The sequence below is a fragment of the Lynx rufus genome, unplaced genomic scaffold, assembly GCF_022079265.1.
Source record: "Lynx rufus isolate CCGP_SWC_20201006 ecotype Redwood Valley unplaced genomic scaffold, mLynRuf1.p SCAF_2, whole genome shotgun sequence".
In the NCBI taxonomy this organism is placed as follows: domain Eukaryota; kingdom Metazoa; phylum Chordata; class Mammalia; order Carnivora; family Felidae; genus Lynx; species Lynx rufus.
In genome coordinates this window covers 39,120,353-39,134,972 of record NW_025814834.1, presented here as the reverse complement: position 1 = coordinate 39,134,972, position 14,620 = coordinate 39,120,353, and the positions used below count along the sequence as shown (strand labels likewise).

At 38.9% G+C, this 14,620-nt stretch overlaps 1 protein-coding gene across 1 annotated transcript in view; it reads right to left on the bottom strand.

The window, feature by feature from the left end:
- Nucleotides 1-14,620, bottom strand: part of HECW2 (HECT, C2 and WW domain containing E3 ubiquitin protein ligase 2) — a 239,273-nt gene that overhangs the window by 96,411 nt on the left and 128,242 nt on the right. The window contains exon 13 of the mRNA XM_047083672.1: nucleotides 5,796-5,981. Coding sequence (XP_046939628.1) covers nucleotides 5,796-5,981 — 186 coding nt within the window. The remainder of the gene's footprint in view (nucleotides 1-5,795; nucleotides 5,982-14,620) is intronic.

The following is a 14,620-nucleotide window of genomic DNA, read 5'->3' as shown; positions in this document are numbered from 1 at the left end:
TAGGACCTAGATGTTCACAGGCAAAAAATGAAATTGAACCCTTGACCTCACACCATATAAAAAATTAACTCAAAATGGATCCTAGATCTAAATGTAAGAGCTAAAACTATAAAACTCTTAGAAAAAACACAGGAGTAAATTTTTGTGATCTTGGGTTAGGTAATGTTTTCTTAGACACAACACCAAAAGCATGAGCAACAACAACAAAAAATACAAATAAACTGGACTACATCAATATCTAAAATGTTGTGTTGTAAATAATACCGTCAAGACAGTCAAAAGACAACTCAAAGAACAAAAGAAAGTATTTGCAAAGCATATATCTGATAAGGGACTAGTATTCAGAATATACTGTTCAAAGAACTCTTACAATTCAATAATACAAAGATAAATAATCCAATTACAAATAGGCAAAGAATTTGAACATAAATTTTTCCAAAGAAGATACACAAATGACCAATAAGCACATGAAAAATGTGTATGTAGAGATGAAGAAACTCAGATCCAGTTAATATAAATGACATACTTCAAGTTAGTCAGGTGGTTAGTGGCCAGTAAGGTCTAATCTTTTATAGAAAAACTGCTAACGGCCTTGAATACAGAAAGACCTGGGTTTGTATCTAAGAGTTTACTTACACACCTAATCTCTTTGAGCCTTAGTTCCTTCATCTATAGCAAAACCTATTCCATAGGGTTATTGTGAAAGTTTAATGAGCTAATATAATATCCCTAACATAGAGCCTTGCATCTAATAAGCCATTATTATTATTATATTTCATTATCCTAAGTACCCCTAGCATAAGAAATCAGTGGTATTTAAGTATGAAGCCACGTATATGTCTCTGGTGGTGTATCCTCTGCTAGAATACCTGTGATCTCATCAGGGCATCCATATATGTCTCAGCCTTGAAGGGTACTGGCAACCCCAGCATTTGGCCTGGAACCCTCACTAAAGGATCTCTCATTTCCAAAGATAATCCGTTCCAGTAGAGAACAGTGGTTAAGTCACATTGCTAGTGTTTGACTCCTGGATTCCTCACTTGCTTGCTAAAATTATACACATTATTCACCATCCCTAAATTTCACACAATGTGGATAATAATAATAATAATCACAGCCACCTCATAAATTGCCATGAAGTGCAAATAAGATCATCCATAGGAGAGTACCTAGTACAGTGCCTGGCATGTGGCGGGAGTTTAATAACTGCAGGTATCATTGTCATCATCAGTATCACTGTCATCATTATCACCATCATCATTATCTCACCTGGCAAGCCTGATATTGTTCTTATTCGTTAATTAATAGTTAATTAAACACTACGTTATTCCTATTCTTTTTTGTGAGTCAAGGACATGATTCACCCTTGAACTTCCAAAAAGAGGATACCAGATCTAGAATCCTGCGAAATTTCACCCAATTTAAATCCTTGGCTTCAAGTAATTAGAAAAAAGTCTCTCCCCAACTTGAAGACTGTTAACGTGCAGTACAAACATAATCACCACCTTGTTTAAACAATATTGTGGAAGATCCAAGGCAACATGGGCATTAAGAGAGGTCGAATGGAGCAAATCTAGGAGCTATTTCTGGTGAAAGCACAGAAAGAGGAGGAAGTGGGGAGGGAGTCTTCATCTGTCCAAAGCAGAAATTACTATAAACTGGGGAACTACAGGTGACAAGTTTCATACATCAAACTTGTTTTGAGAACCTTCCATGTAAAAGGCACTGAGGTGGAAGAGAGGGTAATTAAAAAATAAATACAAGAACCCCCCAGAAAGGGATCATCTGCTTGGGGAGATAAAACATGTTAATGGCTATAGCATGAGACAGATGCAGATAGATGTCATGAAAACAATACAAGGGAAATTATGTGAGGATACAAGAAAGGACTGATCACTTACGCCCAGATTGCAAAGAGCAGCTCACACTATATGCTGTCCTTCAATGATGCATCTGAAAGTCCCCACCTCCTCGATGGTGGTAGGAAATCCTATGGTACCTTCTGCTACCTTTATTATGATTGTGAGAAGACATCCATTCTCCCTACTCACTGGTGAAAGGCAGAATAAGAGCACAGACTCAGGAGCTGAACTGTCTGTGTTCAAATTGCGTATTAATTGTGGGACCTTGGTCAGTTCACTTAACCATGCTCTGCCTTAGTTTCCGCTTCTTTAAAATGTGGATAAAAACAGCAGCTATCTACAAGGCTGCTGTGAGCATGAAAGGAACTAATATAAGTGCTTACACCAGTGGGTAGCACATAGTCAAAGCTACGTACTACCTAATGCTACACTGCTGGCTTTTATCACTGCCATCACAGGGGCATGCACATATGAGGCATTCAGAAGGATGTGAATATGTGCTGAATGACTATAACTGAAAACACAAAAAGAAAATGTTGCAACTGAGAAGAGAAGATGGAGCCAGGCTTTGTAAGTCTGAAGAGCTAACTTTGAAAACACTCTGCTTGAGAAGCATTTCCTTTCATGTAGATGAGGACTTGGATATCCTGTTCCATGTCAATTCTAAAAACCAGTAGTCACTGTGGGAAAATAACTTTGTAGTATTTAACAGTTTTTTATATTAAGTGGGGGAAAAGTTTACTCCCTTTAAATGTTCTGGAAGCAAAGCAATTCATTAAAAAGGGGGACTAGAGTGTATTATGCTAAGCAAAATACGTCAGTCAGAGAAAGAAAAATACCATATGATTTCACTCACACGTGGAATTTAAGAAACAGAACAAATGAACATAGGGGAAGGAAAGGAAAAATAAGATAAAAACAGAGAGGGAGGCAAACCATGAGAGACTCTTAATGATAGAGAATAAACTGAGGGTTGCTGGAGGGGAGGTAGGTAGGGGGATGGGCTAAATGGGTGGTGGACATTAAGGAGGGGGGCACTTGTAGGGATGAGCACTGGGTGTTATATGTAAGTGATGAATCACTAAATTCTATTCATGAAACCAATACTACACTATATGCAGTGTAGCATTTAATAAAATCTTGGCAGAAAAAAAAGGGGGGTGAGCTAAAATTTCAGGGCTAGAAAAAGACCTATTAACTGCCTTGGAGGATAAGAACTATGATATCTAAAATGCAGCCAAATGCAGTACAGCCCTCTACAGACCTAGCACAAACATCTTCCAAATGTTCCTTCAAATTATTTCAGACAACTGGAAGCCAGTCATTTGTAAAGGAATGTGGGAGGAATCACAGGGAGATATACCTGCTTCAGTTAAGGTGTCCAACTTAACTAAAAATTAAAGTCCTACTGCACAAAGCAGAGATTAGGCTAATGTGGTAAGCTTTCAGGCCTGTTTGATAATCCATTTTGTCCACAAGGCAATATAGAAGGGGTCTTTCTATATTTTTCATGCCAAGCAGCGTTCAAATGCAAAGCCACCAGTAGACTGCAAGATCAACTATCTACCAGCCCACACTCAAGGTTCTTTACAATTCCTACAACTTTAGGTTGAAATTCCCAAATAAGTCCAAAACCTTCAGGGAATAAAATACATAGTTGCATTACCCACATAGCTGAGATAATGTTTACCTGTGTTTAACTATGGAAACTTTTATAAAGACTATGAAACAGAACTTGTTCTTAAGAATACATCGTAACTCTTCTTAAATAGTGTCCTAAATGTAATTTAAAACTTTTCTCAAGGTCCAGGGATTATTAATAAGCAGCTGTCTCCTGAAGTGTGTCTGGCAAGTTATGACTGGCAGGAAAGGAGGGCCCCACTATGTATACAAAAGTTCCTGATCTCCTTTAGTGAAGGATACAAAAATGACTTAGTAAGTTAAGTCTCTAGACAGAGCAGAAATATATGGCAGCATTATCTCAACTTGGGCTTTCCCTGGACCCATGGCTCTCTAATGAGTGTAACTCCTCATGACACAGGGGACATCTTGTCTGAGCTGAGAACAGATCTGAATTCCTGATATGGTACTTCTCTTTTATACCCAGGTATAATACCATCAGTATTTTCCTAAGTCTTTACTTGGACAACCTATGCTCTTCCATTCAGTAGAATGTTTACCAACATTGGGCTCTCAGGCTGCTGAACCAAACTTAGCACCAGCAATGTGCCATCTTCTCTGGGAGGAGAGAGTACAGGACATGCCAGGTGGCCCTGCTTCCAGCTTCCTAGTGTCCTGGAAAGGCTTCCCTGCCAGGGACATAATCACAAATCCATTCTCTTTCATCTATTCTAAATTTCATGCTTGAGACTTCTAATCTTCTCTTGGCTGGGAATGATAGGTTTATTTTTAAAATTTCTAGAAATCAAGTCAATAGTTTCAATGAGAGTCTGAGGGCTCCTCCCATGCATTAAAATACATGCCTTTTGTAACATCTATTTGGACTGGTTGTAGGTTCTCAGATAAGCTAGCTGGAAGCTGAGTTCAAGTGAATAAGATGCTACTGTGTTATTATTGCTAGGGTACCTTGAGGGAGGATGGCATTTATTGAGTGCCTTAAACATTTCATTTGCTTTGAATACTCTTTTCCTTATATGGTTTACTCCTCGCTTCATTTGGGTCTCTGTTCACATATAGCCTTACCTGTGAGGCATTCCCTGGCCACCCTGTATAAAATAATTCCCCATTCCTGTCTTTCTCTAGACTCCAACCCCCTGATTTTTTTTTTAATCACAGCATTAATCGATACTTGGCATGCTATTTGTTTATTTCTGTCTCTTTCCATGAGAATGGCAGTCCTATGAAATAGCTGGCTTACCTGTTTTGCATTGGTGCTCTATAAATATTTGCTGAATGAATGACAGAAGCAAGGTTAAATACTTTAAATATCATGTCATTTTAATCCTCTCCATCCTTCAAGTCATGTATTTCAAGTCTTTTTACATACAGGGAAACTGAGGCTAGTTACTCAATACATGGAGAGCATATGCGGTTAAGAGCACGAACCCTTGCACCAGACTGCCTGGGTTAGAGCACAGTTTGGTCGCTTGCCCTCTCTGACATTGGGCAAGTCACCAAACCATTCTGGACCTGAGGCTTCTAATCTGTAAGTGGCAATAATAGTAACCATTGCCTTCTGAAATTGTTGTGAGGAGCTTAAATATATCTTAAACAGCTCATGGCTCATAGCAGGTACTAAACCAGAATTAAATAAATACAATCTTAACTGAGAAACACCTTATAAAAATTACTAACGTTCTCATTCTGCTTCTTACTCATAACAACTTCCTGATCATAACCCAGGTTTCTGGTTCATCTATCTATAAAGAGAGTGCAGATGTGGTTACTCTGGCCTGTGTGACACAACTATGCGTTTCTCATCATAAATGAATTACTCCGTGAGTGCTGTTTCATATAACAAAATCAGGGTTCTGAACCAACATCACTGAGGTCACAAGACACACCTTGTATAGTTATTTACTGACCTCCTAGCCACCGTCCACAAACAACTCCCCAACTTTTAAATAAACTATCCATCACACAAGTTGTACAACTGAGAAAGAAGTGTCACTGCCTAGGAAATCTTTTCTCTGATCAGCAGAAAATGGTGACTACAGGTAGAAGAATATCCAGGCAAAAGGGAGTATTTTGCCAAACAAATGTCCCCGCACCTGTCTGCCCCACACACTGTTTCAGAACAGCATATCGCTGCTTGTAGTAACAACCTGTAGTCCAGGTTTCACTGGAACCTGGACGGGGAAGGTTTCACCTCTCAAAGGCTCTCAGGCCTCCCTCAATGGCAGAGGCACTGCCAAAGCCACAAGCACCCCGCGGTCACTCGGCAGCTTCCACGCGGCAACTCCCCCATGTTACCTTGCCCTGATGATCGTGTTTCATTTCCCAGCCCCTTGGCAGCTCCAGCTGTTTGTTGGCGAACATATTGAGGAATCCCACAAGATCTCGGTTATGCTGGTAGCGTTCAAAGTGGTGGGTGTCCCGCCGGACTTTGGTGATCATGTGCTTCAAACACGTATTGTTTGTAAACATGCGGTAGGCACTCTGGAGGAAAGAATGGAGAGCCCACGTTAACCGGCCTGGGACCCGCAAAAGGAACACACGTGGTACTCGAGGGCACATTTAGTCTTCCAGTGGGCATATCAGCTTCAACGTAACTCTGGACCCTCACATGGAAGCAGCAGGCTGAGAACAATATTTTGATGAAAATAAAATAGGAAGACTGCAGAAAGTAAGGTATCTTCACTGATGAGGTCTCATTTTCTAAAGAACAAGAATGCTGTGGAGTCTCATTCTACAGGGGATGTTAGATCCTAAAGTTGGTCTTAGAACAAAAGCACACAAAGTCACATCATGTCAGACACAAATATACCACCTCACAGGGACCCCCAACATAGCCAGTTTTTTGCTCTAGCACTGGAAGAGATGACTGGTCTTTGGGTGAGCGCCAGAGGAAGCAGTTGGCATGCACTTAGAAGCCAAGTTGTATGGAAAAATGCTTGGCCACATATTTGAATATTAGGAGTCCATGCAAAGGGCTGAGTTGCAGTCACTGAGACTCAAATCCAACTGAGACCACAATAGATCAAAGTTTTTCATCTTACACCTTCTTTGAGGCAAAATCACAGAGAATAGAATGACAGGCTGAACTGCCTGGGCTGTATACATATTTTTTTTTCGTTCTCTATTTTTTCTGTGTGTGTGTGTGAGTGTGTGTGTGTGTGTATGTGTGTATACACATATATACATATATGGCTGAATTTATACAGTTGAAATGCATGTTTAATAAACTCCACCACACAAAAAAAGTGATTGTCTTGTGAAAAATGTTGTATTCTTCATCTCTATGATACTTAAACAAGATTCCAAAAATTGACCATAAACCATGGCTATCAACATATAAGTCGACAAAGATTCATCACATAATATCATGTGCCAAGAAGTAGAAAAGGAGTAACTGTATGGAGCTATTTCCTTGAATTATCAGACAGAAGATGATATTCATGAAATTACAAGGTGGTGAATGACCTACTCTGAAATTCTATTCTTCTCAGATAGATTCAAAGGATTCTTCTTACCTTTAGTTTCCCAGGCCACTAGATTGAGTCTGGAGGCCTTCAGGCTTTACTTCATAGGTTCTGTTATTTATTTCATACACTAAGGTAGATCAAAACAAACCCCAAAGAAACCAGAATCTCTGGAAATAATTTCATTTTAATAAACATTTACTATCTTTGCTATGCCCAGTACTGTGATAGTTACTGAAGATAAAAGATGAATGACAATGAGGTCAGTTAATATTGTTCTTGTCTGTCCAGGATCCCTCAAGATGTGTCATGTTCTGGTCAAAGCATTTTTGATGATGTTCATCCTTCTAGAGCTTTCTTATGTTTGGTACTTATCATAGAAGCTACTGATGTTTGAAATGAAGGTTGCTCCCCAGCCCGGGTCCCTTGATTCCTGAATGACTACAGGGATCACAGAACCTTGATGACCCAACTGGGAATGACAAACAAACCTTTGTCCCCTTAAGCCACTGAGATCTGTTGGTTGCTATTATTGACATATAGCTTAAACTACATAAAATAACTTCTATATAGTTTTTCTGATTGACTCACCATCATGATATACTTTTTACTAAAATATTTTTTTTCCTATCAAAACAAATGGAAGAAAGGAAGGAAGAGAGGGAGGGAAGAGAGGGAGGGAAGGAAGGAGGGAGGGAGGGAGGGAGGGAGGAAGGAAGGAAAGAAGGAAGGAAGGAAGGAAGGAAGGAAGGAAGGAAGGGAGGAAAGAAGGAAAGATGGAAGGCAGGGACAGAGGGAGACGGACCACACTGAACCATCCTCAAATATTAGTGCACTAACTCCTTGGTACACCTGAGTATAAAATACTTTGAGGTTGTATTTCAACCTGATAATCTAAATGAGAGGAGGCTTTGATGGCTGTGAGAAATTGTGAGGCTCAGAGCACAGAACACTGCCAACGCAGGCAAGTCTACACAGAGGCTCTGGGCAATTAGAGAGCATGAGAGAATAAGAAAGTGATACCATGAAAGCGGAGAAGGAGACTAATAAAAGAAGTTGGAGGTTGTCAGAGACAAACATTAGCTAACTAATAGTTTAGCCCGTGGCTGACCCTGTCTTGGTGTTTTATGCACAATCAGCAAGGCATCTGTTTTCTGCATTTGGCTTCTTGCCGCAGATGTATTTTCACGGAAGCCAATGCAAGCTTAGAGGCCTGAGACCATACTAGCTTGAGTGGTGGTTGGCAATGAGCTTTCAAGTCATACATCCTAATCAGTCTCTTTGGGGACAAATTATCGTGGGATAATTCTGCCAGATAAATCGTTACATTACCTGTTGTTCTAAATAGGTATATCTCTTGGCCCCCCTCATTTCTTCCTCCCCTCTCTAATGCAAGTAAATAGGCCACATCCCGACTCCATCTAGAGCACCAGACCTGCTCCTCATTCTGCTGAAGAAAAGGAGAACTTCATTAGGGCAAGTAGCGATTAGGTGAAAGAACCTCCTTCCCAGGCTGGAAGTAATTCCGGGGGCCACACAGCTCTTTCAGTTCAGGAGTCTTATGGCTGATCGTATAATTAATTATGTGTTTTCATTTTCCTCCTCTCCTCTCAGTAAGACATACAATATAGGGCCAAGTTCAAGTGATCTGCTAAAAAAGCATCTATCAAAGTAAAATAAGTGCAAGAAAGTTTTATTGGAAACTAGCAAACAATCTTTGGAACCATAGCTTTTTCAAGTCTGAATAACATGCACAAGACTGTAAGTGTCTATATAAAACCCTTAAGGCAAATAGGAACGTCCCTCCATACTGCTACATTTTTATAAAGAAACTATACACACACACACACACACACACACACACATACATGTGTAAATTTATTTATATATGTATTTATGTATACATATATGACATATACTTATACACATGTTATGCGTGTTTATATGTTTATATACATGTTCATTATGTTTAATACATATTTCATTTTTAACATATACACTATTTTTTAATATATAGTTATACATATATAAGTAAATATATTTCAGAAAGAATAATTATACTCCATTTTATACAGAATTACACTGAAGATTCTAGTCACAGCCCTGTCACTCATGGACAGAGACAAAGAAAATCATTTAATCTCTGCCTCAGAGATTACATCTTTGCTCAACTGTAAAATGATTAATAATAACTTCCTTGCTTTCTTCACAGGCATGTGAGATTCAAATCCAATGAAACAAAGGATGTAAAACTGCTTTGAAGAGGTAAAAAATCACTATAAAAATACAGAGTAGAAGTAACTAAAGGAATATATAAGGGATTATACCTATCATACGTATGTTATAACAGATGAATGATAGCAGTAAAATTGTTTTCTACTTTTGAGGTCTTTGAAGATCCTGGGCCAGCATCCCATTTTCTATTAACTAAAGAAGGTTTTCATAACCTTTCATTAATTATGTCATAAGCCCGGTGTTAAACCCCAAGGATACACACATGGGGATGAGCACAGCCCCATGATTCAAAAGGATGGTAAGGAACATTATAGGGAAAGGTGGGAGGAAGAGGTTCCCTGGAGGCAGAAAGGAGAGTTTGGAAATCGAAGGCCACAGTAGCAGTGAAAATACTGAAACACAGATAAAACTAGCAGAGCTAAGTATAAGAGGGGTCCCAAGACTTGAGAAACACTAAACAGGTGGGATTAGATTAAACGAGTTTAGTCTTCCTGGAAGTGGACAACAAGAAAGCTGTGGGTTAAGAGAAAAGAGGCATTTCATTCTCCCTCTGTGGTTCGGTGTTTCTGACTGAGTGAGGATCTTTCCAGTGTTTGGGTTGTTGTATTGTTTGGGTCTTATAGAAAAAGATGGTAATGTGTAGAATGCAAAGAACGATCTCGTCTGGGAAGCTGCTGCATGTGGAGTCACGAGTAGCAAGGCGAGTTGGCAACTGCTAATTGTAGATGAAGCCCCTTTACATGATCTCTAAAGGATGCACTGTTTTCTTTTCCTTTCATGTGATTTAAAAGGTCCTCTTCAATTATTGCTTCTCTATTCCAAAATTCCTTTCTTAACCTTATTCTTGGTTGCTTCTTGTTTCCCGTGCAAGAAATGAACATCCAATGGCTGTGTGAATGATGAACTGAACTTATTTAGTGGAATTTTGTTAAAATAACATTCCTCAGAGCTTAATGTGTTTTGTTTAGTTAAGTGTGTTAAGGTATTAGAAGTGAAAAATATTGAGAGGGGTTGAGGGGAATGTTATTCCCATTTGGTGACAGAATAAGAACATTATATATAAATATTCATTTCTTATCAACCAACCACAATGCAAATAATAGTCAATCCTTTTTTTCTTTTTCTGGCAGGTTTCTTTCTTTCTTTAGTGTTATGGTGAACATATGTCTGGGATTACCTGGCCCAGTCTTGATTTCATCTAATTTGGTTCTTTTCAATAACACAGGCAAGTACATTAACTCTAAATAAAATCTATCTTTCATATTTTGTAAATCCTTCATCAAGAATAGGTACTCTGAATCCACACTTGGAAAATATCATCACTGCATCTATAGCAACTGTCTCTCATATTCACAAGGGAACAGATGTGAGCATTCGTATACCTTATTCACTAAACGAGCTTTACTATGAATAAAATCAAGTAACATTGTTTCCGTAAGATGTATGCTGGGATATGGAAATAGTTCTCATACATAGTCTGTGTTCACTTTAATCATAAGGGATCTTACATTGTTTTCATCTAGCTAAAGAGTAAAATGGAGGGAAAATTTAACTTATTAGGCAAAACTAACTGTAAACTATCAACTCATGTATTTTGCAATAGCAGGAATTCCTGACTTGTAAGAATATATTTATGTATTTTTGAATATTTTTTTCTCCATTAACTACCAAGAAGTTTAATTTTTTTTAATGTTTATTATTTTTTTTTTCAACGTTTATTTATTTTTGGGACAGAGAGAGACAGAGCATGAACGGGGGAGGGGCAGAGAGAGAGGGAGACACAGAGTCGGAAACAGGCTCCAGGCTCTGAGCCATCAGCCCAGAGCCCGACGCGGGGCTCGAACTCACGGACCGCGAGATCGTGACCTGGCTGAAGTCGGACGCTTAACCGACTGCGCCACCCAGGCGCCCCTAATGTTTATTATTAATTCTTGGGAGAGTTAGAGAGACAGAGAATGAGTGGGGAGGGGCAGAGAGAAAGGGAGACACAGAATCTGAAGCAGGCTCCAGGCTCCGAGCTGTCAGTACAGAGCCCATGTGGGGCTCAAACTCGTGAACCATGAGACATGACCTGAGCCGGAGTCAGATGCTCAACCGACTGAGTCACCCAGGAGCCCCTAACTACCAAGAAGTTTAGATGGTAAAGTTAATGTATTTCTACAGCTTACTAAAAGGAGAATAATAATTTTTGGCGTGTATGTTGGAAACATTATTCAGTTACATATAAGGAAACGTATTTACGTCTGACATTAATTAGACAAACACAGGCATGCCAACTATAAAAGACATGACGCTAAAAACTAAATCTTGAGTTATCAGAGTCAGTTTATGAATACAATATTGGAAGAAATCTGATCACACCAGCAGAGGGCAGCAGTATATATCTTAAAGCAACCGCAATGCAAAATTTGAAAAAAAAACAAAAAACAAAAAAACTTTGTTTCTAAAGTTTTCCTTTAGAGTTATGACAATCATATGTCTACTTAATTTCATTATTTTCAATAAAAATTAAGTAAGTTACTGCTACATGAAATCTATTTTTATGAGTATTTTTCAACATAAATTGATTATCTTCAAATCATAAAAAGAATACTCCTTTTGTATGTTGAGCATTTTCAACAATATAAACAAGGAAGCTACTGAAACAGTTATGGATAATAAACAATTCAAGCAAAAAAACACTAGATAATAAATCTTAAAATGAAGAAACCAAATAAAAGTTTGCTTTTAATTTCATCAAGTAATGCCCTTTTACAAAAAAATTTGTGTGACTTATTCCCATCAATTCATATGTTGAGATCATTAGTGAGATAAATCCTGCAACTTTAACTCCTGCCATATAAAAGTCAGGCAAATAAGACTTCCTAAACCCAATAGAATTTAAATCTTACAGAAATGCATAGACGCACAGCACAGATCATCTTTGTAGCTAATAATGAAGACAGTTCAGGCTGGAGAAAAAGAAGTTTAAATGCTTCAGAGAGAGTACTTTAAAATCAAGACTGGCTTCCCAATGTAAAAAGTTGAAACATGCCCAAGAAAGGGGAAAGACGATGAAAACATGAAGACAAAAGAAATTAAAAAAACTTTTAAGCTGCTGAGTATCTTCATGTTGTTAAAATACATGAGTTGTCAAAAGTCCAGATGTGTTACTGTTGTGACAAAAGCAGAGGGGTCATTTAACGCAGTATCTTTTTATTCTAGGAATTCCCAAATTATAGGTCATAGACCAATTGCATCAGAATCACTTAAGGAACCTAAAAAACAAACAAGCAAACAAACAAATGCCTGAGGTCCACTCCAGACCTAGTGAACCAGGATCTCCAAGGTTTGGGAACTAAGAATACGCATTTACTTATAGAACGTGACCAACTTTAAAAGCTATAGCCTTTTACCACAACCCAATAACTGTGAATCCAGCCTTTACTTGAAACACAGAATTGACGAGGAACTTGTACCCAAGAAGGCAGCCTATAAGTCAAGTTAGAACTTGGTGATTAGTGAGGTCATATTGGTAGCTTAAAATCAGCTACATTGGGAGTATTAATATTACAAAAATCAGTAAATGCAAACCAGGCCTTGATATTATTTTGAGGGCTGCCTAGCTAGGTGCAGGCAAAGGATGGACCCATAGGCTGGCTGGCTATGTCTGCAAACAAATTTTTTTTGCAATGTAGCCACAGCCATTTGTTTACATATTGTCCTTGGCCCAAAAGCCTTTCAGCTTTCATTTGTTTTTGCTTTTGTTTTGTTTTTGTTAAAGTGTGTTGCTTTTTTCTAGATGTAAGGTCCAGACTTAAGAAACTGATGGAGAAAATAAAATGCTAATAATACAGATTAAACTTCACATTGTGCTGTTACACTGCAAGTAGCCCGCACACGTGCACACGCATGTACACACACACACACACACACACACACACAAATGAAGAAATAGAAGTCCAATATTCAAAAGCTATTATCTGGTTCAAAAAGAAGGTGTTACCGACCTCACTGACAAAGGAGTAGGAAGCTCTGCCTTGTGTCTCCCTTGCTTTACTGTTGTCCTAATGGCTAATGCCAATCAATATATTCATGTGGGAACTTGCCTGTGAACTACAATGGTAGGCTGGCTAGGGATACAAGACTTCAACAAAAGGCAACAAAAGCATTTTGTGTATATTTTATCATTATTTTTAAATTGTGTGCTATACATCCTTCACTCAGTAAAATTTATAAGATACACACACACACACACACACACACACACTTTTTTCCTAGAGTCAGTTGTTGAACATTTACCAGCAAACCGCTGAACACTACCATCCAATCAATTGCTCTTTCTTGTAGGCTTTCCTTTTTCTTCTCCCCATAGTCTAATGTATTAGCAAGAATGTCTGCTCTCGTTCCAGAATATGTCCCATATTCATCCACTTGTCATCATATGTACTGCTACTGCACTAGTTCAAGCTCCTTCTATATGTCCCCATAGGGTCTTTTCACTTGTCTTTCTGATATCAGTCTTGCCCTCTAAAACCCATTCTTGGTAAAGCAGCTAGAAGGAACTTTCTTTTTTCTTTTCTTTTTTTTTTTACCTTTATTCATTTTTGAGAGACAAAAAGAAACAGAGCATGAGCTATGGAAGCGGCAGAGAGAGAGGGACACACAGAATCCGAAGCAGGCTGCAGACTCTGAGCTGTCAGCACAGAGCCCAATGCAGGGCTTGAACCCATAAACCGCGAGATCATGACCTGAGCTGCAGTCGGACGCTTAACCGACTGAGCTACCTACACAACCCTAGAAGGAACTTTCAAACCCTGAATTATTCCCTACAGGAAATCGCTTTAGAATAAAATCCATTTAGAATAAAGTCCAAACTCTGCCAGATCATACTGAAGCCCTGCCCACCTCTCTGACCTTATTATATACCACATATACACCACTTCAAATTCTTTCAAGACTTAGAGCCTTTCCTTTTCCTTGGCAAGGAAGGTTCTGTTGCCAGACCTTTACCCTCCTGGCTTCTTGACATTTTACAATAGCTTCAATGTGGCTCCCTCAAAGAGGTCTTCCTCTCCACCCAATCTAAAGCAGTGCCTCCAGTAGCTCATCCCCAAGTACACCCTAGCCCAGTGTACTGTACCTCATGCCACACTGCATAACTCGAATGGCCTTTTCTTGTTCACTAGTTTGCTATTTATAATCTACTCTGTTTTGGTTAGTACTCTATTCCCAGTCCAGACTGTACCAGGCAAGTCACAGGCATTTAATACACACTGGTTGAGTGAATGCATAAAGGGCAAACAAATAAAGGAAAACTTGAGCTATCTGACTTCAAGTCTAAAGCTCTTCCCACCACAGCATGATACTGTCTTACAGTATCAATTCTAAATGTGAGCCCATTCTTCCTTGTGTAAAAGCCCCTACCATCTCCTAAAATTG